Raw genomic sequence first — 24820 nt, forward strand, 5'->3', positions numbered from 1 at the left:
CAGTAATTATCAGATATTTAAATCATTGCGAGAAATCTGTAAGTCAAGCCATATCGGACAGTATATTAAGGGAATGACAGAAAGTTGACAGTTGCTTTTAGATAAGATACGGAATTTATCAAAAACAGAATTAAGGTCGTAAACAGAGGGGGAAGGAAGGATGGGGTTTACATAACGAAAACAGAGTGTATTTTACACTTTTTATCGCGTATAAACATCATATAGGGACGTTTGTATCGGGGGGGGGTTTACCCGAATATGGTAGAGGGTGACCACGGAAAACAATTTTATTTTGAAAATAAAAAATGAAAACAGAACTTACATTGCTAATTGTGGCTGCCAAGGCTTCAAGTTCATCAATAATATCCATTTTAGTTGCTTACACGGTGTCAAAATACTTTCTGATAATTGAATCATGTTGCTTGCCCGTTATATACGAAATCTCAATGGCGAATGGTTATGTAATGGGGAAAATCATATGTAAGCACGTCTCTGATTAGTTGAGAAGGGGGATGCATCCGACACGATGATTGGGTGAGAAGGAAACATGTGATCTAACTGTTTCCTGGAATGTCATAACATTTGACTTGAACAACAACATCAAATACTATTTCTGGATCATCCACATAACAGACATGAAAAACATCAAATAAATCTAACAACAAGTGAGAAAACCATAAAACAGACATGAATTGCTGTTGACATCCATAAATGTGACAAAGTTCCTTTTTTTCAAATTCTCACTGAAAAAAACCATTAAACATCCATTAAAAACATCAAATAAATCGACCAACACACATAACCATCCAAGAAAACATACATAAATGTGACAAAATTCCTGTTTTTCAAATTCTCATTGACAAAAACCATAAACCCCGTGGTTCTCGTGCCAATATATGGTGTTAAAAAAAGTTGTAGGTGGCAGCAGGGGTGCCACATGGGGCTCAATAAGGCATCTCTACTAGTCTTTTCATTTGCAAACAAGAGCGACATTAAAGCTTAACACTATTTCGATATTTTAGTGGCACTCCCCTTCCTCACCTCTCTCACTCTTTGTAATATTGATGCTCAACCAGATGTAATAGAGGGGAGATTTGCATGCCAAATACAAAAAAGTAAAGAAGGCCCTAGACGGTCAATCAATTTGATCAAAAGTTTTCGTCAATCAATTGACGTGTGCTTTAATTAACCTTCAATCGACCCTTCAATCAACCCTTTAATCTTGACTTAAGCTAATCTAACACACTGCTTTCGATCAAAATGATTGAGTCATTCAAACTTTCTATCAATCACCGTTAGCGCTTGACTCATGCGTCAAACAAGTTCGTAGACGGTCAATCATGTTTGAATCAATCGATTGACGGAAACTTTTTATCAAAATGATTGACCGTCTAGGGTCTCTTTAAGGCAGTCGCAATTCAACTGTAGATAAAGACCATTCCGAATAAATGATTCAAAAACGTAATTAATAGACATAGAAAGGATGATAACATTCTGACAACAAGAAGGTCATCAGCGTACGTTAGACACCAGACATCAGAAGACCCAGAAAAATAAATTGGAGGTATATTATTAATTACTTGAGATGTGCACTTTTTAAATAAACTAGATGACAAGTCCCCTTGTCAGGAATCAGTGTTCTTTTTTTCATGATTGAAACCATCAGTTTATAACTGTAAAAAAAGTTGAATAGTACCTCAAAATATAAAATGTACAGCGTTTTTCCACAAACAGAAATGTATCTTTAAATGAATCCATATAAATAAACTAATGATATTCTTTATTTTGATAAATAAAAAATTTGAAACCATCTCCAGGCTTTTCATAAAAAAATTTAAAGTGGGATGTTTTGGATAAGTTGGGCTTCAAATATAAAAAGAAAATGAAGTTTTGACTTATTCATAGGGCTCTAAAAATAAGCCTAAATAAAAATAGAAGGTTAAAAAATACGTAAGTAGAATTAGTGTAAACTAAATAAATAATATAATGTATTTTGATAAATTTTTAATTTAAAGCCATTTTTGTCTTTCATTAAAAATCTTATATATTATTTTTCTTATGAATTGTTTTAAATGTAGGAAAAAATTGGGTTATGGTGTATTTTCTTTGCGGGACCCTAAAAATGTACCTCAATAAAAATGGAATGTTTAGTCTCAAAAATTAAAGGTCACGGCACCGTTTTAAGCGGCTGTCTTGGTAGTCGGTTAATCCACGCAAATCCACTCCAAGCCTTTTTCTTACACTTACTGAGGGAATTCTGATTTGACACAGTGACCAGTGTCAGGCTTTAAGGCAGGACCAGTAGCTTCATGTAGCGTAACTATCCCTATTTTACCCCTTATGCATGCCAAGCCTTAGTATGTTTTCTTGTTTTGAAAACTTTCACCTTAAAAGCAACGGTTTCATCCAAGATAACCTTGTAAAAGTCTTATGCAATGCTATTACTTTTTGGATTTTCCCATTCTTTCGTATTTCAAATACTTTTACCAGTAAAAATTTATATGCCGGTTCTTTCAATATTTGATTTAATGGCACATATGGTGATGCCACTCTTCAAATAATTTTTAGTTTGCACTTTTAATTGATGGAATATCGACTTTCACTATTTACGAGTTCAATTCTATGTTTTTAATCCAACCCTTCCAGAAAAATCCCAACATTGGTCCCCTTTCCATGAAAATTAAAAACAGGGAACTGGAAAATAGGCTGCTTTGAATTTTTAGTTAGTAATTGTTATTCCTGTGCTTTCTAACATGTTCCTCAAGGCACCTTTTCTAAAAGTAAAACTACTTTGCTAAGTCATTGCTGAGAAAAGATAAATATTTGAAGAAAAATGATGGGATAAAATATCATAACAGACTTTATTACAATTTCCAAAAATTAAAACTAAATAAGCTCTGGTCATCGCCAACTACTTACTCGTATTCTAATTACATACGGTCGAATAGTTGAAACGGAAAAGATCGAGGACGTTTCAAATAAAAGCTATATTAGATGTAACTGGGCTAGCTTCTATTTAGAATGAGGGACTAGGACCGTCAGAAAAGGATGTATCACTTAGAACTAAGGATGTATTTCTTGGAAGCTAAGAAATTCGGATTTAGACCCAGGCAGTAAGAAGATCAGAGACGTTGAAGTTTTGTGCCCATGTTAAAGAGGTTTATGCTTTGGATTATTATTTTTAATTAAATATATCGGCCAAGATATTAGAGACTTGATTTCGTATTTCATAATTGTTTAAAATAAAAAAATACGCTTACAACAAATGGGCGAATTACTAAGCTGAGAATGTTGCCCACACTCTTGTAAAATACCAGCAGCTTACTCGCCTTAAAAGCAAATTTCTTCTTCTTTTTTGGAGGGGGGGGGAGGGAAAGCTGGGTGGGTACCCTCTAGTCCTTGGGTTTTTTCAGACGAGTTTAAAAAAGGTAACCGTTCAGGTTATAAATGCGTTAATGAAGTGGTAAAGAAAGAATAGTGCTTTACGTTCGCGCTTTTTAGTGTTGTTTTGTTGGGGGAATGAGAGAGAAAAGATTAATACTTAAGTTGCTTATTTTGTGATGTTTATTATCGAACACTGGGTTGTACAGACTTCTTTCGCTTATAGCAAACTCATAAATGGTGGAGCACAAGTGACGTCCTTTGTCTAAGTGGAACAAAATGAAAGCCTTTCTAATTATCCTATATTAAAAAAGATGTGTTTTTATACATTTTTACTGTTGTTGCTTCCATTAAACAAACAAACAAATAATCACGCACCTATTATCAAATTTTTTCGGAAAAATCGCAAAATTTTGGGCTTTTAAACAAGAGCCCAAAATTTTTGGTGTATGCAAAGAACAGGTATACAATCTTAAACCGATCAAAATTCAAGAATTAGAGAACGCTAGCTCAGATTATTTTGATGACATTGGATTTGGTGATTTGACGGTACTTTTATGACAGTTTTTGCATTCTATACCAAAATAGTTGGTAAAAGTGTTGGTGGTAGAATTCAAAATTGTATCTTAACATGATGAAGAACAATTTGAATATTTAACTTTAAACCAATTTTATATAAAGGGCCAGAGCTTTTGTAACTTTTTTTTCTTCACACATCCGTGTTAAAAAATATAAAATATAAACTAATAAAATATAAAGTATAATATAAAGTATACAAATATAAAATATATAAATTGAAACGCTCTAATTTTGTCGACTTAAACAAAGGCCGTTACTTATGCTGGCCATAGCAATAACGAACATTATAAGAAAAGAAAAGCTGTATTCTAATATTGTCCTCCTAAACAATTTGTCTGCACCCTTCATACTATTTAATGACAGTGATTGTGTTTAAATACTTTGATTTAAAGCCTCTTTAATAAGCTGGGACTTGGATTATTACTAACTTCAATGTCACAGCGCCTATATGCCAGATGGTGCACTCTATGAGCATATAAGAACACAAAAAAAGACAATATGATCAGTATATTTTTATTCCTGTGCTTGCTAAGATGTTGATCAAAGTACTTTTTCTGAAGGTAAAACTAGTTTGTTAGGTCATACCAGTGAAAGAAAATACTAGAAGAAAAATATTATATACAGTAAACTTTAAATTATCCGCGGGCGGATTATTCGCTTTGTAAATTATCCGTGGTCCTCCGTGGAACAAAATTATGGTCCAACCCCTAGTAATAGAAAATTTAAAAGCACAATTTGAAAAAAACTGTCAAACAAGAAAAAATTGCCATTTAAAGCTGATTCAAGAGTGGTAACTATAATTTCGATTAATCTTAATGGTAAAAGTTTATTGCGAAAACAAATTTGTGGCCATTTCGAAAGATAGCCGGAAAACCCTCGAAAGTGGTGTCGAATCAAAATGAAAACTTCACCATTAAAATTACCATTTAATTTTTTTATAAATATAAGGGAGATAACAAGATCAAACGCTATTTGGCCTCATGAGTTGCAATAACCCGATAATGCGATACGTAAACAAATAAAATAAAACCTTAAACGAAAACTAGTGTAATAACAATTATGATAACGTAAATATTTAATTTGAATAATTGTAGAAAAAAATTGTGCTGAATTCTGGCTTATTTCAACTTATTTTGGATCACCTGCAAAATATACTTATCTGCAGTTGCCACACCACCTAATTCTGAAGATAATCGAGAATTTGGTATAATAGCATTTAAAAAGTGGGATTACCATAAGTCCTTACCGAAATTTCAATGAATTAAATAGGAATAGGAAAAGGGAAAAAAAATATTCATGCATTTACAAACATGGTCTAATGTACGAGGGAGAACGGACTCTCAAGTGCAACAAGCTAAATCTTGTGAAAATCGAGAAAATATGATAGATTGGTCCACTTTGGGCCAAGCTTAATAAGGTAAAAGATTTTATACGAGCTCTGCTTCTTATTTCAAGCTTGGATTAAGAGAAATAAGCAAAGGAAAACTAAATTTTCATTCAGAAAAAGAAAGGAACATTAACACTCAAAAGGATCACATATTGGCTTATCTAAGAGATTGACACTCAACAAACAGAAGTTACATCGAATAGGAAGGAGAGTCCAAATTTAAATTAGCCCCTGAGTCACTTCCTCTCCATCATGACGTGTCATCTGCGTTTTAGAGAAAAAAAATCAATCATCTCTATTTTTGACTTAATTCCGAAACATCAAAATTAAAAGTAGGCCTACACAGTTAAAATTTTGCTTGCTGTAGTTGATCATCCCAGCACTAACAACTTACTTCTTATTTTGGATAATTCATGCTTGTTGCTATTTATTTTGATTTGGGAGCTTGTTTGTGCTTGGTTAATTTTTTAAGCAATTCTTTACATTTGGTTTAAAGTCTAATTTTCCTTTTTATTTCTTTTTTCTTAACATTTTTAGCTAGGGTAAGATATCAATGGATGGACGACCAAGGGCCACTTCAACACTTAATTCACTGCAGAATCTCAATAACACCACTTAGAAATTGGATTTTTTCAATATCGAACTTGTCTAAATTCTCTAAAAAGAATGCGACTAGCTTGAGTATTTTAGCCATGTACAACACTGAATATTTTAAATACACTAGTGATCCCTAGTGGAACCTAATTTTTGACACTTTAAAGCTTCAGACTAATTTCGTAAAATACTGTCAAAACAAAGTATCTAAATCATAGCCAGACTCAATCTTGAACAAATTTAATCTAAGGGAAGTGCTGTAAAATAGAATTATTATGTTTATATAGTAAGGGTAACTTTTAAAAGCTGAAATCAAGACTTTGGAAGATTGTAGTCAGCCAATCCCAACTAGCCTAGTCCTGACTGTTAGTCAATACAAAATACCTAAATTTATATACATCCTATCCAAGATTAGGAATTCGTTTTCCATGATTATGAGACATATATCTCAATGATGATACTCAAAGATGAAGCACTTTCCGAGTAATGGGGGTCTTACCCCACCCTATTTTCCAGGAAAATTGACGCTGCTGTCTCCTCGGCCCTTCACCTCAAATCCTAGGCTACTATTTAGTTACATCTCCACAGGCTATTATCAATGAATCATCTTGACGAATGATCAAAACTTACGTAAATATTATTTATTTGGTGTTGATACAGTGGATTGATCTTTGTTTGGGAATATGGAGCCCTGGGTTCGATTCCAGCTACCGCAGGACCTGGAATTGCTTAAAGATTTTGCGTTAGCGTCACCGAATATTCGAAGAAGAAGGTGGAAAAGAAGCAAACGTTATTTTTAAAAATTTTAAAGATTTTTCTCATTTCGTTTTCCATTCCTTTAATATTGATATTTAATAAAACTACAATAACTTCAAAATATTCCTCCAAATTACACTCATAATCAGGAATATATAGGTTTCTATCTTGGGGAATCAATTCAGACAAGCACGCCGGCAGAAAATTTTCCAGGGGGCAACACGCCAAAATAGCAGTGGAGGTTAGGTGACAGGGAATATATTGTAGGATATTTTTCCGTTGGAATAGGTTCATTTTTGAATACTTTTAGGAAAAAACCCTCAAATAAAAGGAGCAATTAAACTGCATTCAAAATGAAACAAAATACAATAAATTTTAAAAGACAACGATTCCTGGCAAAGGGATCAATTTATTTAATAAATAAAATATTCAATTATTATGTATTTAATCTTAAAAGCAAGTCAAACAAAAATTACAGAAAGATTTATTGCTTTCCTAGATTATAAGAGATGTACTTGTCTTTATGGAATATCCTACGCCTTTGAACAGTTTGCACAAGGAATAGAGATACTCAAAAATCATCCTGCCTGCATAGATACCATGTTTTGATTTTATAACGGCCATATAAAATGTGCCTCTTTCATAACAGGACAATTCTCCACTTTGAATTTAAATCCCTTACATATTCAGACATTTAAAAGAAAATATAGAATAGCGAAAGAAAAACAAAATTTAAACTTACTATCCAGCTGTCAAAATGACCCTCTTTTATATTGTCCTATTCAACTGAATAAAATGAACAGGTTCAAAAAAATTTTCATCAAAAGAGAGTCCTATCAAATAGTTCGCGGTACCCAATCATAGACGTAATAATTTCTGTTCGTTTAAAGTTTTGATGTTGCTCCTTACTTTCAGTTGAAAAAATTGTTGCTTTTTATTATTTAATTTCTTAACTTGTTTTAATAACGCTGGGAAATCCGGCGCCTCCTTCATAGCGATTTCCCTTCCCCATGAAAACCTCCCCCATGGAAAGATCCTATCACGTAACACCCGACCCTGCAACAAATACCAGAAAAAATCCCCACTGAAAATTTTTGCATATTTCCCAAGTACCAATAATATATGTAAACATTGGGCAAAGTTCATAACTTTCAGACCTTCCCCCGGGAACTGAGGGGTATTAAGTCATCCTTAAAGACATAGTTATTGTATTTTTCGACCATGCTGAACAAAATGGCTATCTCAAATCTTGATCGGGTGACTTTTGGGAAAAAGTGAGTGTGGGAGAGGGCCTAGTTGCCCTACATGTTTTTTGGTCACTTAAAAAGGGCACTATAACTTTTAATTTCCGTTCAAATGAGCCGTCTTATGATATTCTAGGACCACTGGGTCGATACGATCACCCCTGGGAAAAAAAACAAAAACAAAAACACAAATAAACATGGATTCGTGATCTTTCTTCTGGGAAAAAATACAAAATTCCACCTTTTTTGCATATAGGAGCTTGAAACTTCTATAGTAGGGTTCTCTGATATGCTGAATCTGATGGGGTGATTTTCATTAAAAGTTTATGATTTTTAGGGGATATTTCCCACTTTTTTTGAAAATAAGGCAGATTTTTAATCTTTACTGTGAAGTAAGGCTTTTTTTGTTTTTTGGCTTTTGTCCAAATTTTAAAGAAAATTTGCAATTGGAAAAATAATCTTTTCAATTTGTTTAATTACATTTCATGAAACTGTAAAGTTTAATGAATACATTACAACATTACTTTTGGTAACGCAGAAAAAAAAACTATCAATATTTCAATGATCTCTGTTTGGGTTTTGATGGGTAATGAAGCTTAGAGACAAACATTTTTCTAAAGGCAATGAAAAAAATACGTCAATTAAAGTAAAAGGAATATAAAAATGAAAAAAGTAAGTAATTGAAAAAATACACAAAACAAAAGCCTATATACGAAAACTAAGATATAAGCTCCCAGCATTCAGTTCTATTGAGTAATTTCGAAGCATTGAACGGATATGTTTTAATAATATCAGTTTTTATTAACATGTTTATCAAACACAAAAATATTTAATGCCTTTAGACTCAGTGTTTATAAAAAGTAAAGCTTTTTCAAATTAGTTTGTTCAAAGTAAAACATTAAAACTAATATTAAGGAAATCAAATAAAATTTTTTAATTCAATGCCAATATATTTGACACCCTTATACTTCATAACTGTAAAAAATTCAATCTTTTTCAAAATAACAACTAGATCAATACAATCACTCCTGGTAAAAAAAAATTATAAGTAAGTAATAATAAAACACAAGCAACGTATCGTTTCAGGGGGAAAATACAGAAATTCCCAGCATTCCGTTCAGGGGAAACATTTCATATTATAGTGGCTTCATATATCAGCTCATGGGTACTCTTGCAATGCAAGAAAAAGTTAACGGCATATTTTAACCGAATTTGCCCCTTATTAAGTTGTACTAATAATTGCACCCTTTACTAATAAACAAATCCATATTTAGGATCACCATGAAAAGCTGATTCTTTGATTTAATGTCAACAATAGCTAGGCTCTTATACTTTAATTATTGACAAGGATCGTTATTTATTTACCATTCATTACCATGAAAAATTACATTTTTTTTTTTTACTTCAACCAATTCATATAGATAAAATATTTGTGGGAAACTGGAAAGGGGTTACTCAGTCACAAATTAGAATTTATATTTTCCTTATTATGGGTCAAAACCTATTGGCAGGCAGCCAAAAATGGGGCACCACACATTTCTGCTCTCTTTCCTTTGGTATCCTCATATTTACTTCGTAGTCCCAAATTTCCAGGGGGAGCATGCCCCCTACCCCACCCCCTGCTGGCGCCCATGGATTCAGAAAGGCTCGAATTTAGGCGAGTCGCCTAAAGAAAGGAAGATTTTAGAGGAATTATTAGAAGTTTCGGGGCAGAGGATAAATCCAACCTCTCTGCAAGCTCGTCTGATCTTTTTTAAAGTGTGTAAGATTTAGAAATTATGACTTAGCTCTCATACAGGTTTTTCACTTATCTACAGAGCAATACCACAAAAAAAAACAATCCTGATTTTGTTTCCTTAAAAAAGTTCTATTTAAAAATAACCGGCTTTTTAATTTACATGCAAATATAGATTTTTGAAGGAAACCGGTATGATTTTTCGTGGCATATTTTTTGCTTTGGTTTATTCCCGTAAAACCTGACCCTAAAATTTAATAAATTCCCATTTGAATCAAGAGCTCGGGCGTGTAAACCAGTCAAAGTAAAACAACTTTATGAGTTATACCTATTTATGAAAGTGCTATCTCCCATTGTGTGGATACTTGCCATCAATAACTGGATAATTCTCTGCTAGGCTTTCAAACACTTCAAGGTTATGTTCCTTACACAATTTCTGGCATCTTTTTTTTCTGCTCTCGTGTGGTTTTAACATTTCAACGAAAGACGACAAATTTTATATATTATTCCAGAGCTGAGTTTCAACTCAATCCATCTACCAAATCACATTTTAAAATTATGTTGTAAATGGTTTTTTGAACCAAAACCTGAAAACCCTCAAAAATGGCGTCGAATCAAAAAGAAAAGTTGTACCATTGGAATCAGCAAAGTCGAAAACCTTATTCAGGGAAATTGCAGTCCCCAAACTTGAAAAACCAGAGAAATCACTTTTTTGTATGGGTAGATCTGATCTGTCTCCGTTCTTTTTTTTTCTCTCCTTTTTTTTCCAGGGCTAGCGGTTTGCCAGAACATCATAGATAGATGCTTAGTGGCTCATTAGAAAGCTGTTTCTCACATCTACGTGCGTTTTATAAATTCCGCCATCTGCAAGTGCCATATGGCACAAAAATGGCACATTATCTGCCATTTCTCAAGGGGTGGGGCTAGCGGGCTCAAAAACATCGTAGACAGATGTTTAATAGCTCACATTAAAGATATTTCTCATATCTACGTTTTATTTATGAATTCCACCACCGGCAACTGCCAAATGGCGCTAAAAATGGCACTATTGGTGCCATGCTCTTAAGTGGAAAAGCTAGGGGCTAGTGGACTGCCAGAACTTCTTAGAGATATGTTTAATGGTTGATTTGAAAGCTATTGCTCATATCTACGTGATTTTAATCAGTTTTGCCATCCACAAGTGCCAAATAGCACAAAAAATGGCACCTTTTGTGCCACTTCTTAAGTTGAAAAGCTTCGAAGTATGAAACGGTACCATTGTAATAACTATGATCCAAAACCCTTAATCGGAGATATACAACGGACCCTCACCGTATTCTTCCCCTCCCAGCCCCCCTAGTAAGTCTCATTAGTCCGTTGGAAGAATTCACTATGAACTGTTTAAGACGGTCAGAACCAAAAGTCAAAAAACCTATTTAGGAAAAAACTGCCTTGTGGAAACGAATTGCCATCCAACATTTATTTTAACAGTTAGCTTCTTGTATGATTTATTCAATTGAATCATGAATCTACGCGCTTTATCGTGAAAAATCACTAGATTTAGGTGAAAATCACTAGTTTTAGAGCGAAAATCACTATAAATCACTAGCTATAAAAAAATCACTAGGGAACATAAAAAGTCAGTAGAAATAGTGACAAATCACTAGGGGTGGCAACCCTGCTTCTCCTGCTGACTCCCTTCATTAGAATATTAGTGATTTCTTATTATATTCAATGTTTTGTTTGAAATTTCTTCAGAGAGAGAAGGAGCAATTCTTTATTGCATCAGTGGCTGCCTTAGTAAATACGAGCTATACGAGTAAATTTGATCATACGAGTGGCTGCCTCGTATGATCAAATATTTGAATAGAACAAGTTATCAATATAAATATTTTCCATTCACAACCTGAGGAAAATAATAACATAGACTTACCATTTTTTGTTGAAAATCACTCGTTGAATCCATGGAATTCATTTTTTCCTCAATTTATGTACTTAGTGATTATGAATATGATATGAGCTAATTCAAAATATGAATGATGAATTGTTGAAAATTCGGTGTTCTTATATGGCATAAGAAATATTATATTCTAGAAAGTATTTTCAGTGCTCATTGCTAAATGTTTAAATGTAACCTACTTTCTCCACATTCTCTAGGGAGTGTTTTCTGCTATTCATCAACTGTTTCGACGAATAGCGGAAATATACTGTTTTTTGATTTAAGGGGAAAATGCAAGTTTTTGATAAGCTGAGTAGGGAAAGAAAAATTGAAAAACTTTTTATATAAAAAAAAAACAGTAAAAAAGGTAGGATTGTACATAGGATGCAAAGTGGTTACAGCTTCTCTTCATAAGGGTTCAAAATTGAATTCGCACCAAAACCAATTATTATATTCGAAAGAAACCTAAAAAATAGGCATCGAGTGGTATGTTCACTTGAATCATATGTCATGTTTGTGAATATTTTCAACTGAAACTAAGAAGTGACATTAAAACTTAAAACGAGCATATATTATTCCGTATAAATAAAAAAGATCATGGCAGCGTTGTTCCTTCATTAAATTTTAATCAAAAACAAACAAAGATTAATTTAAAAAAAACAAAGTTTTTCCGAGGGAAGCAAAGAGCTAAGTTGAAACTTAAAACGGACAAAAATTATTACTTCACAACCTATTTAATATATATTACTATAACTAGCATAAATAAACCAACTAATAATGTTTCCCTATGCTTTTGTGATTATACAAAACTAGCGCTTTACTGAAAACACAAAATAATATAGGAGTTTTGGTACAGTAGAAGCAAACCAATTAAGGACACTTTATATAGAATCAATATTAAATAGGCTGTGAAGTAATAATTTTTGTCCGTTTTAAGTTTCAACTTCGCTCTTTACTTCCTTCGGAAAACTTTGTTTTTTTTAATTAATTACTAACAATAGGCATACTACCTAAGTAAGTGCAACTACCCACTTGATTGATCTTTTCGTTACCCATCATCACCTCCGAAAAATCATTCTTTTTTTTCTGTTTTTTTGTGAAGATGCATTTTTGTCGAAATTTTGTAATGAACGAAGTATAAAGTTGGAAGTTCAGCCAGCTGAAGTTGGAAGTTCTCTCCCAAAAAAGGAACCCCGTTTCTGGAATGACAGATCTTGTGTTTTGGTCGTTTTCTCTGCAATACTAATCACTGTTTAATTATATAAATATCTCTTCAGGTATTTGTCTCGCCTACAACACTTTGAATTTTGGGTTTAAAATGCAATATGAAACCCTTTACTCTAGGTAAAGGCACCAATTTTAGAGTTTTGTTTTATATCAAATGAAAAAAAATAAGTTTTTTAATTGAAAGTGAGGAGCAACATTGAAATTTAAGACAACCATAGATTATTCCGTATTTAAAGGAGACTGCTCCTTCCCCAATCATCGCTCTTTGTGCTAAAGTCTTAAAGTTTTTTTTTTTTTTTTTTTTTTTTTTTTTTTTTTTTTTTTTTTTTAATACATCTCATTCAAATTCCACGGCCTTTGTTTTGAGCAGTTTTTCTTAAGGAATTGCGACAAAAAGTTAGACTTTCAAACACTTCGTGGTAACGAACTGTCAGTAAGGAGCGACCCGGCTCAATAGTAACCGAAACTCTAAAAAGTGGACCAATAAGTACATACCCATAGGTACATCAAAATAATCAGATTCTAATCCTGATTTCAAATATATAAGTTTTATCAAGTTTAGTCTTACCCATCAAAAGTTACGCGCCTGAGAAAATTTGCCTGATTTTCAAAAAAAGGGGGAAACACCCCCTAAAAGCTATAGAGCCTTTAAAAAAATCACACTGTCTGATTCAACGTATCAGAGAACCCTACTATAGAGGTTTCAAGCTCCTATACCTGCGAAAATGTGGAATTTTGTATTTTTTGCCAGAAGAAAGACCACGGATGCGTGTTTATTTGTTTTTTGTTGTTTTTGTTTCCCAAGGGTGATGGTATCGACCCAGTGATCCTAGAATATTTTAAGAGGGCTCATTTGAACGGAAATTAAAAGTTCTAGTGCTCTTCTTAAGTGACAAAAAATGGAGGGCAACTACGCCCCCTCCAAAGCTCATTTTTTCTTACCAAAATCACCCAATCAAAATTTTGAGATAACCATTTTGTTCAGCATGGTCGAAAATATAACAAATATGTCTTTTAGGATGACATAGTCCCCCAAAGTCCCCGGGGAGAAGGCTGAAAATTATTAACTTTACCCAATGTTTACATATAGTTTTGGTTATTGGGAAGTATACAACGTTTTCAGGCGGGATTTTTTTCTGGTAGTAGGAGGTCGAGGGTTATTTGGGAGTATATTTCCATGGAGGAATTTTTCATGGGGGAAGGGACACTGCTATGAAGGGGGCGCCGGATTTCCCAGCATTATTTAAAAAAAAACGATCAGAAATTAAATACAAAAAAAACAAGTTTTTCAACTGAAAGCAAGGAGCTACATCAAAACTTAAAACGAACAGAACTTATTACGTATATGATTGGGTTCACCCCCTAGTCAATATCTCGCTCTTTAAGCGAAAGATTTTTTTAGCCCTTTCATAAGAGCTATTTATTCTAATTAACGGCCTTTGTGATTAAGGGGTCATTTTTAAAGAACTGGAACAAAATTTGAACTTTAGCGCAAAGAGTGCGGTATTGACTAGGGGGCAAACCCCATAATATATGTATTAAAAATATATGAATATAGAAGTTCGTTACGTAAGTTGATTCGTAAGTTACGGATATTTATTACTAATAAAAACGTTCGTAAATAAAATTAAACAGCTTTCGAAAAAGCCATTTAACCAAATAAAAGTAAAATTAATATACAAATTTTGTTTTAATTATTCATGTACGGTGACTCAAAATCAGAACCTGCATTAATTCAAAAACATACAAAAATTAAATTAAAAAAAAACAAGGTTTTTTAACTGAAAGTAAGGAGCAACATTAAAACTTAAAACAAACAGAAATTGTTCCGTATATGAAAGGGGCTGTCCCCTCCTCAACGCCTCGCTCTTTACGCTAAAGTTAGACTCTTTCCCACAATGCTATTTTTTAATACAATTAAAAACTTTAGCGTAAAGAGCGAGGCGTTGAGGAGGGGACAGCCCCTTTCATATATGGAATAATTCCTGTTCGTTTTAAGTTTTAATGTTGCTCCTTACTTTCAGTTAAAAACAGCTTTTTTTTTGTTTAATAGCGTAAAGAACGAGGGTTAAGGTGCAGCACCCCTAATATACGAAATAATTTCTTCTCATATTAAGTTTTGATGTTACTCTTTAGTTTTAGTTTGAAAAAACTTTTTTTATTTCTGACTATTTTTCAAATCATGCCAGGAAAAATCCTTCTCATCCCCCTCCCCTGTAAAGAATTACCTTGTAAAATTCCTCCTTGCAACTTTCCTCGACGCGGAAAATTCTCCCTTTGGAATATCCTTCTGCAGAAAATACTCCGCTCCCCCCAAAAATTACAAATACCATTAGAACAAAAACCATATGTTTACAATGTACAATTTGCGTAGCTTGCATCCCTTTCTACAGAGACTACGGGGGGGGCATATCATCTCCAAAGGAATAGTTACTGGATCTTTTAACTATACTAAATCAAAAGGATATCTCAAAATTTAGACCGAATGACTTTGGAGGAAAAAGGAGCGTGGGGGGGGGCTAGTTGCCCTCTAATCTTCTTGATTATATTCAATCTTCTGAAAGAATTCATCCACTCTCTCTTTTTCTTCTTCTGTATCTCTTGTAAATACATTCTTGTATAAGGATTTCGCTTCTTCCAGGATATCTTCCATTTTCTCAGTTGTTTCCCCATTTTTCTTTGTAATTATTTTAAGATTAGTTTCTTTCGCTTGCTTTTTCTCTTTGCAAATAAGTCTTGTTGTTAGTTGTTCATTCCTTATCTCATCCTCACATTTTTCTCTTATCCTATGGGCTTCTGCATTCTTTTGTTCTATTTCTCTCATCTCTAGTAGAGTCTCGAAATATTCCTTATTTGATTTTTTTTCCTCCATTTGTCTCTCTTTTTAGTTCATAAGCCATTCTATAAAGAAATTTCAGATACTCGTTGCCAGTTTTTTATAATTCTTTCGACTTTGTCTTTACCTCTTGCGTAATTCTGGACTTCATCGTATGTCTCTAGTATTCGGATAGCAACATGGTATCTTTTTTGTTCATCGATTTCAATAAAATTGGGTATTTTACGTATTTTACCGTAATTTAACGGACCCCTGTAAAATTGGTATTTTACTTATTTTACGAAAATTACCTATTTTACCGGCATCTTACATAGTTAACTGACATATTTAACGACGCCTTGCAATTTTCAGAGCCCAAAGAGGTTGTCAGTAAAAAGATTGAATTTTATTTTATTAGATTTATTAGATTTATTAGACTTTATTTTGTGTATAACTGTGTTTTCTAGTTTAAAATGCGGTCTGTCTGACTTAGGTCTCTAGTTATCAGAACGATGAAGTGTATTATAGTATTAGTAATTATAATTTTAAATTGGTGAAATACTAGCTGAAATAAAATTGCATTAGTTCTGTGAACTGTTAAAGACAGAAAGGGCTACAAGCAGGATTGATATATGACAAACAAACAAAATAGCCGAGAAAAATGAGGGTAATGTCAGCCAGCGGACATAAAAGAAGCGAAAATGATACAGGTAGATATTTCGTCATGGATTTACGTCCAGTCGTCTTCAGTGCTCAAAAAAAGAAGGAAAACTAATCTTTTGAATTAACTCTAACCGAGCAAAAGCCGAAAGCAGACTGAATCAAACAAACCAACAAACCAAGCTAGAATAAATGACAGACCAATTAGGTTGGGCAAGAATTCTCTGCCTAGTAATTTACTTAGCTCGTCTACTGACCTAATTCTCATAAAAGTGCGGACAATATATTGCGGACAATAAATTGTTACCAAATGAGTTGTAACTGACTACAGTGTCTAAAAGAAATTCTTATTGTAGTTTAACGGCCCATGTGTTTCAGCAGTTGTTTTGAAAGAATCTTCAGATAAATACGGGATTAGCTCTAAGGAAGAGACGATGGGAAGGTGGAGGTAGAAGTTGATATATAAATCTTCAGGACCGTATCCAGGACTTTTGTTTAGGAGGGCGGGGGCTTCAGAACAGGCATGGTCACCTGAATCTAAAACTGAAGGAGAGGAACTACATTTGCCAGCAGATCCTGTTAAAGTCATCAAAGCGTTAAAAGTATCGTTTTTAATTGCATTTGGTACTTTTATAAATAAATGAAAAATAACATGTATATGATATGCGGAATGTGGCTGAGTACGGTTATTTAAATATGCAAGGCTTTTAGGGTAACATTTCTTTGGTTTAAATGCAGAAAAGGTTAATAATATGATTTTACTCCCAAATAATGGTAATTTTTTTAATTTATTTTTTTTTTACAAAATGGTTGTCCGAAATCAGGCACTGTCCAATTGCTGAAAATGGTGTTGTACCTACAAGCCAACTCTAAAACACCAATTTAACCCCGTGTTTCCTAGGGAATACCTTATTTTACCAATTTTACTTACCGAGTTTTTATTTTACGTTAATTTTACAATACTAGTTGGGGTCCGTGAAAGACTAGTTGGGGTTCGTGAAAGACACTATCTTGTGTTCTCTGTTTGCCACACTTTGTATCATTACTTTTGATGTATAGACTCTGTAAAGTCTTACTCCACCTCCATGTTTTCCTACCCAGTTTATTCTTGTAAAGCTATTTATCTTCTTAAGTCCTTCCCAGACATCTACCATTTTCAATCCATTTATTAGCTCAACCAATTTTTTGCAAATATTCTCTTTTCGGGCTATGACATCATTCTTACTTGTTACACAGTTAAAATCTTCAAGTAATATCAATTCATCAGTGTTTTTGAAAATAAATGCTGCAATATTTTGCCAGAAAAATTGCTCTATCTTTGCAAATATTCTCTTTTCGGGCTATGACATCATTCTTACTTGTTGCACAGTTAAAATCTTCAAGTAATATCAATTGATCAGTGTTTTTGAGGATAAATGCTGCAATATTTTGCCAGAAAAATTGCTCTATCTTTTTCTTATTTTGGGATCTGGATGGTGCATAAAAATTGAGATGTGTTCTTCCATTTATTACGCAACTGATAAATCTTCCCTCTTTGTCAATTTTGACATTTTCGGGCTCAAACTGAGGTTTATATACCACTGCTACACTACTTCCACCATTACAGGTGTTTGTTATGTATTTGTATTCGTGTTCTACGCTTTTTAAATTATCAGTATCACTATCTTGTATAAAAGCTAATTCCATACTTTCCGTCATCAGAAAGTCTCTTAAAAGCTGCTGTCTCTTTCTTTGCTTCTGTCCATTTACAATTAAACTTATAAATCTTTTGGATCCGATTCTATTCTCGTTTTATTCTCTTCTTGCTGGCGAATTCTCGTTTTGTTCTGTTTTTTTTAGTCACTGATGATGGGTAAAATTAGACTAAATCATTTTTTATTTGAAATCAGGATAAAAAGCCAATTCTTTTTATATATTTATAGTTATCAAAATCCAGGATTTCAAAGTTTTGGTCTATATTGGGATTCACTCCTAAGTTACAGTTCCTTGTTATAAATTGTTTGACAGGGATCACATTTGTAATCTCAATTGTAAGAACTTTACTTTTCTTTTGACATAAGATTTTGAAGAACATTATCCTTCAAGCTACAGTTTGCCAAATATTCATTATTTGAACATAACAGGGTTGACGCTTACAAAAATTATTAGCAATTATTCGATTGCGCAATTTTTTGGCAAGGATTATGCTTCAAAATATCATAATTTTTAGTATTGTATGTAGATTATGACATAAACCTAAACATTTTACAGTATGGATTGATGCAATGAAAAATTTAAGTACCTTAGAAGACATATTAAGAAAAAGAATATCAAGAAGAACTTACTTTGTTTATGGGATGGGATGGGATATAAACAGAAAGTGTCCAAGTTGTGTCACATAATACCTTTTAAAACATGACAGCTGAATTTCTGAAGCTAGGAGATGCAATTATTCATCTAGGCAGGCTTAATGGTAATCTAATTGTAGCAACTAATTATAACCCCTAACTATAACAATGAATATTACTCAGACTATTCTTACACACAGATATTCTCTTCAACTCAGATTTAGGCATGTTAGAATTAAGACATGGCTTGTCCTAGAATATTTCTGTCCTTAAATATCCTAAATATAGCATGTCCTTGAATTCTAGAACAACCAAAGGAGAGATGATATATACGTGTAGAAAATACTAAAGTGAGGATAGGCACTTCGAGATCGATAAGAAATAAGGGTAGGTGTTGCGAAGTCAAGATTAGCTTGAGGTTAGGCGTGGGGCTTTTTAAGCCTATGGTTGTTGCAGTCATCACGTTCCAGGCTTGGATTTTGTTTGAGCACAATTTTTTCTGCAGAATTTGTCGTTTTTCATATAAAAAGATGTTTTCGGTCACATTTTAGAAGAAACAAATCCTCCGTTTCATACATGCTATTGTTGTTTTGTCGTTTTTTTTTTGTATAAAAAACAATCTTTTTCTTGAAATCTTCTACACACAAAACTCATCAGAAGGAAAACAAAAATTAAGAAAATCATTATGAAAATCATATATAAAAAAATGGTCTAAACGAAGCTTGAAAATGTGTATTTTTAGGCTCTGGTAACGATTGCCGGAAGTCTACAAGCCGTTCCTTTGGTTCCTCAGGCCAGAGCAGTTCAGAGGGTACAATGGCAGCAGACTCCTTTGCACTACGAAACCCCTTCTCAAGGTCAACAACAATTTATTATCCCTCAACAGACACAGAGAGTTGTAAATATACAAAGCCAGCCACTGCCACAAGGTCAGGCGTTCCAACAGGATGTAATACAGTCACAAGGTCAAGCGATATCTCTTCAGCCAGAGCAGCCGCAGGGTCATACACAAGGACATGACAGCTTGAACAGGTAAGTGAATTATAACCTATATGCTTATTCTAAATTCAAATTGAGGGTGGATTGAATTAGATGGGCGTTCGTCTTCCTGACAATTTATCAGGTTCTTTGCGTGTGGAAATAAATTTAAGAATTTAAAGACGTTAACCGTATCTAAATCTCTTAAATTTATCATAAGGATCTTCGTACACACTTTGATATTAAAAAGCAGATGTAGAGGTTAATATATATATATATATATATATATATATATATATATATATATATATATATATATATATATATATATATACATTGTAGTTTTTCTCAAAAGTTTTAGAGATCTCATCAGCCTTTCTTCAAGCATACTTAGGTAAGCCACAGGTGGACTCGTATGACGACTTAAAATGAAGGTTAATTTGCATCCTATGTCAAAAACCCATACATTAAGTAAAAAAAGAGTACAACACAGTCCCCTTTTTTGGTATAAATACGTACGTTAGCATACATTAGCAATGATGGTGGTTTTAGACCTCAGAGAAAAAGAGTTCATTTGCAGAAAATGATGGTTTAAAAATTGATTGTTCTTTTTATTTACTTGAAATTTCATAGAAAAAACAATCAGTTTTTATTCTTTTTACTCATTAAAAATTTGGCATGTTAACAGCAGATAAATACGACAACCGATGGAAATATGTGGTTATATTCCTTTCTTTTCTGATTTAAACTTGAGGAATAATGCAATTGGAAGAAAATATAATAATTGATTTCACAAAAATAAACCAATAGAGATAAAGCAATCTCTTTAATACGGAAGAATGGGACAGTGACTTTTTTTTCCTTTTTGGACAGACCATGGAGAGGGTGTCTTTTAGCTGTTGTTAATATTTTGCACTTTTATTTAATTGTTTGTATTAGGGCTAGGAGGGATATTGGTTGATAATCTCCGATTCGATGTTCACCTTGAACATATGTAAATATTAAGTTAAAACGAGGTAATTTCAAATCGAAATGAACATGTTTAGGATTTATATTTAGAGAAAGTTGAAAACAAGATACAAATAAGTGATTGCAAACTATTTTAAAAAACACTTCGTCATTTACCTCTTGAAATCTGTTGAAGCGTCATACGTTGAAGTGTAATTAAAAAGGGCAGAGGATACCCAACATATGGTGTTTGAACCTCTTTTCTTTGTTAAAGAACACAATTCAACATGCTAAATGTTATGTTGGAATTCCTGTTTTTAACTTTCTAAGTCATATAAGATATTGTGTCTTATGAAATATTTATGCAAGCGGAAGATTGCAAAAATCTTTTTTGACAAGATGAGTGATATGGTCACTAAGGTTGCGGTTTTCTAAATTACTGACATCCTCAGCCTAATTACATGGTACATTTTTCAATCAAGATTCTTGTCTGTCATCATTAAAAAAATTACTGTTCACAGGTGGTCAAACAGTTCGTGGTAACTAACTGTAAGTAAGGACTGACCCGGCTCAATAGTAACCGAAACTCGAAACAAACGGAATTTTGATATCAATACCCACGTAAAAAGAATTGGATTTTTATGCTGATTTTAAATATACAAGTTTTATTAAGTTTAGTCATACCTATCAAAGGTTACAAGCCAGAGAAAATTCACATGATTTTCGAAGAAAGGGGGTAACACCCCCTAAAAGTCATGGAATCAATCACACCATTAGATTCAGTGTATCAGAGAACCCTACTGTAGATATTTCAAGCTCCTATCTGCAAAAATCTGGACTTTTGTATGTTTTGCCAGAAGAAAGATCCCAGATGCGTGTCTTTTTTATTGTATCCCAGGGGGGATCGTATCGACCCACTGGGCTTAGAAAACCGAGAGAGGGCTCATTTTAACGCAAATTGAAAGTTCCAGTGCCCTTTTTAAGTAACAAAAAAATTGGAGGGCGACTAGGCTCCCTCTCGCGCTCATTTTTTCCTAGGTCACCCGATTAAAATTTTGAGATACCGTTTTGTTAAGCATAGTCGAAAAATCTAATTAAGTTATGAGCTTTGTCCATTATTTGCATATAGTATTGGTTGTTGGGAAGTATACAGACGTTTTCAAGGGGATTTTTCTGGTGGGGGGAGGTAGGAAGAAGGAGGCTGTGGGGGAGGATATTTCCATGGGGGAATTTTTATGGGGGAGTGAATTTTCCATGAAGTTTTTTCAACTGAAAGTAAGGAGCAACGCTAAAATTTAAAACGAACAGAAACTATTGCTTATATGAAGAAGATTGCTTCCTCCTTAACACCTCGCTCTTTAAGCTAAAGTGTTTTAGTACTTTTAAAAAAGCTCCCTATTGTTCTAATTAAACTACTCTTTTGTTTCAGGAGTCGTTCTTAAAGAATTGGATTTCTTAAAGAATTGGATTTCTTAAAGAGTCGTTCTTAAAGTATTAAAGAAGTGAATTTTGTCTTTCTTAAAGACAAAATTCAATCTTTAACGTAAAGAGCGATGTGTTGCGGAGGGGGCATTCCCCTTCATATACGTAATAAGAATGAAGTTTTGATAAATAAAAAAAACAAGTTTTTCCAACTGAAAGTAAGGAGCAACATTAAAACTTACAACAAACAGAAATTATTCCGTATATGAGGGGGTTACTTTCCCAATACACCTCGCTCTTTACGCTAAAGTTTTTTAAGTACTTTTTAAAGAAAAAACTTCTTGTTGTTCTAAGTAAGTGAACATAGTGTTTCAGGAGTCCTTCTTAAAGGATTGGGATAGAATTCAAACTTTAGCGTAAAGATCGAGCTGTTGTGGAGGAGTAACCCCCTCATATACGTAATAATTTCCGTTTGTTTTAAGTTTTAATTTTGCTACTTACTTTTAGTTGAAAAAACTGTTGTTTTTTTTATTTAACAACACTTACTTCTTGTTGCGTATATGAAGGGGAATGCCCCCTCCTCAACATCTGTCTCTTTACGCAAAAATTTGAATTTTGTGCAAATTCTTTAAGAACGACTCCTGAAACACAAGAGTCGTTTAATTAGAACAATAAGAAGCTTTTTTAAAAGTACTAAAAACTATAGCGTAAAGAGCGAGGTGTTGAGGAGGGGACAATCCCCTTCATATACGTAATAATTTCTTTTCGTTTGAAGTTTTAATTTTGTTCCTTACTTTCAGCTAAAAAAAAAACTGTTTTTTCTTTTATTTAATTCATAATGATGCAAAAGGGTGTCATTTAACTTTCTATTGTATCATTTAGTTTTGAAGCATTTTTGTAAATTCATAACGACATTTATAAATACCAAGGGCTGGTATCGAGAAACAAAAAGTTTATGACATGGGTATTCACACAGATCTTCGACACCGTAATTAAAACTTGAAGTAATTTCCCTTCATAGTTAAAATCCCGCTAAAAACGCTATTTGTGTATGTTCATTTGGCTATGTCAAAACTAAATGGTATAAGTTTAAAACTGTTCAAAGACAAAAAGTGTAAGATGACATATTTACAGCTTTTTGAAGTGTAGTCATAAGAATGTACTACTTATAAGTTTCAGGCAATGCTAATTATTTTAATCAAATCCCCTTAGAAGTTTTAAGCGTCTTTTTCACCCCTTTTTTGTATATCAACAAAAGGTTTTACAAAGAGGGCGGCACCAGGAAGATCATTTCACACAAAACTACAAGGCCCAATGAAGCTGGTACTCAAGGTGGCCTCCGTTTACCCCTCCCCCCCCCCTCTCCGTGGGAGCCCTGCGGAAAATATCTCCCCCCGGAAATACACACCTGAGGAAAATCCTCCCATTTAAAATACCCCCCCCCGTGGCTGGTTGGTCTCCAATCAGTTTTGAATTCTAAGAAAAGAATTAGAACTCTCAATTGCTAATCTAATAAGCACCCTCCGAAGTTTCTGTGACAATAAAGTGGAGTTGAGGATGAGGAAGGGGTAGTCCCCCTCCTATACGGAATAAATGCAGCTCATTTTGAGGTTTAATGTTGCTCTTACTTTCATTATAACAGCGTAGACCACGAATATTCCCTGAATCTTAAATGGATAGACATCAATTTCATATTTTGATGTAATTTTTAAAGTTTCTTTTGTACCCCCACCTGGAATAAATACCCCCTCCCCCCTAAAAAAAATCCTGGTTACGGCCCTGGGGATTATACATCAATTTCTATCTCTTCGTTTTTTCTGGGGGGGGGGGGTATTTTCAAGGTGGGGAAAAACCTAGAACTGGTACTCAATTGCTATGTTCTTGGCTTGTCATCCTTCAAATAATTGGAATGAGCTATATGCCTTAGTTCTTGGTCAGCAAAACCAAGGGAAGAGAGAATTTATCAAAGGCAGTTACCTATAGTAAAAAGGCGGAAGGTTCAATGTGTTACCATTATTATTATTTTTCCTAGAGAAAGTTCAAGTTCAAGTTCTTTATTAATCAATAAAAAAAAGTATTTTACAAAACTATCAAATTAATGACCCACGGTGAGAATAACTCGTGTGTGGGTTTATACAATTAGCAATAAATAAATAATATAATATAATGGGTGGTCAAATAAACTTTGGAGGGGGCTTATTTGTTTAGAAATTGAAAATCCAAAGAGATAGAAGGGTAATCAGCCCGCCAGACTTCTTTTTTTTTATGGAAACATCTGTTCAAAATTTTCCAGATAGCTATTTTATTCAAAATAGTCCAAAAGTCAAATAACTATGGCTTTGGGGTTGACAATACCCCCCCGTACCCAGGGCAACGGCTGAAAGCTAATTAAGTTGCCAATTGTTTGTATATGAGGTTTTTCCTATTAGAAAAAGGGGGCATTTTGATCTTGTGCTTCCAAAGAGGCTGAAACTTTAAGGAAGTGTGGAGAGGGATATCGAACAAAATCAGAACACACTATATTCCTGCTTGTTTTCAAAACGGCGTATCAGCAATATCTAAGGAACGGCTAAGGGTATTAAGTTGAAACTTTCAGGGTATTTTGAGAGAGATGTTGAAAGAGTTATCGGAGGGCAACCAGTCCTCATTGCCCTTTTTATACGCTTTCTTCTCTCAACACTAATAAAAATTCTTAGAAAGCAAATTTGTTCGAAATAATTCAATTAACTATGACCACGGGGTTGACAAATACCCCTCAGTACCTGGGGCACAGGCTGTAAGCTATGCAAGTTGCACATTGTTTAAATATGAGGGTTTTTTTTACAAGGAAAAGGGGGAATGTTTGATCT

The 24820-nt window shown here is 33.6% G+C and overlaps 1 protein-coding gene across 2 annotated transcripts in view; it reads left to right on the forward strand.

Moving 5' to 3' along the window:
- The first annotated feature begins 4477 nt into the window (after positions 1-4477).
- The window catches only part of LOC148954901 (uncharacterized), a 92840-nt gene continuing 72497 nt past the window's right edge, over positions 4478-24820 (forward strand). The window contains exons 1-2 of one of the 2 annotated variants that reach the window (XM_089099094.1): positions 4478-4520; positions 19366-19655. In XM_089099094.1, the coding sequence (XP_088955220.1) occupies positions 4494-4520; positions 19366-19655 (317 nt within the window). In that variant the 5' untranslated portion in view covers positions 4478-4493. Of the gene's footprint in view, positions 4521-6541; positions 6572-19365; positions 19656-24820 lie in introns of those variants that run through there. The other variant, XM_089099098.1, reaches the window with a different exon arrangement.

This window comes from Artemia sp. Qi Xiang Cuo, chromosome 2 (assembly GCF_049724085.1).
Source record: "Artemia sp. Qi Xiang Cuo chromosome 2, ASM4972408v1, whole genome shotgun sequence".
Taxonomy (NCBI): Eukaryota; Metazoa; Arthropoda; class Branchiopoda; order Anostraca; family Artemiidae; genus Artemia; species Artemia sp. Qi Xiang Cuo.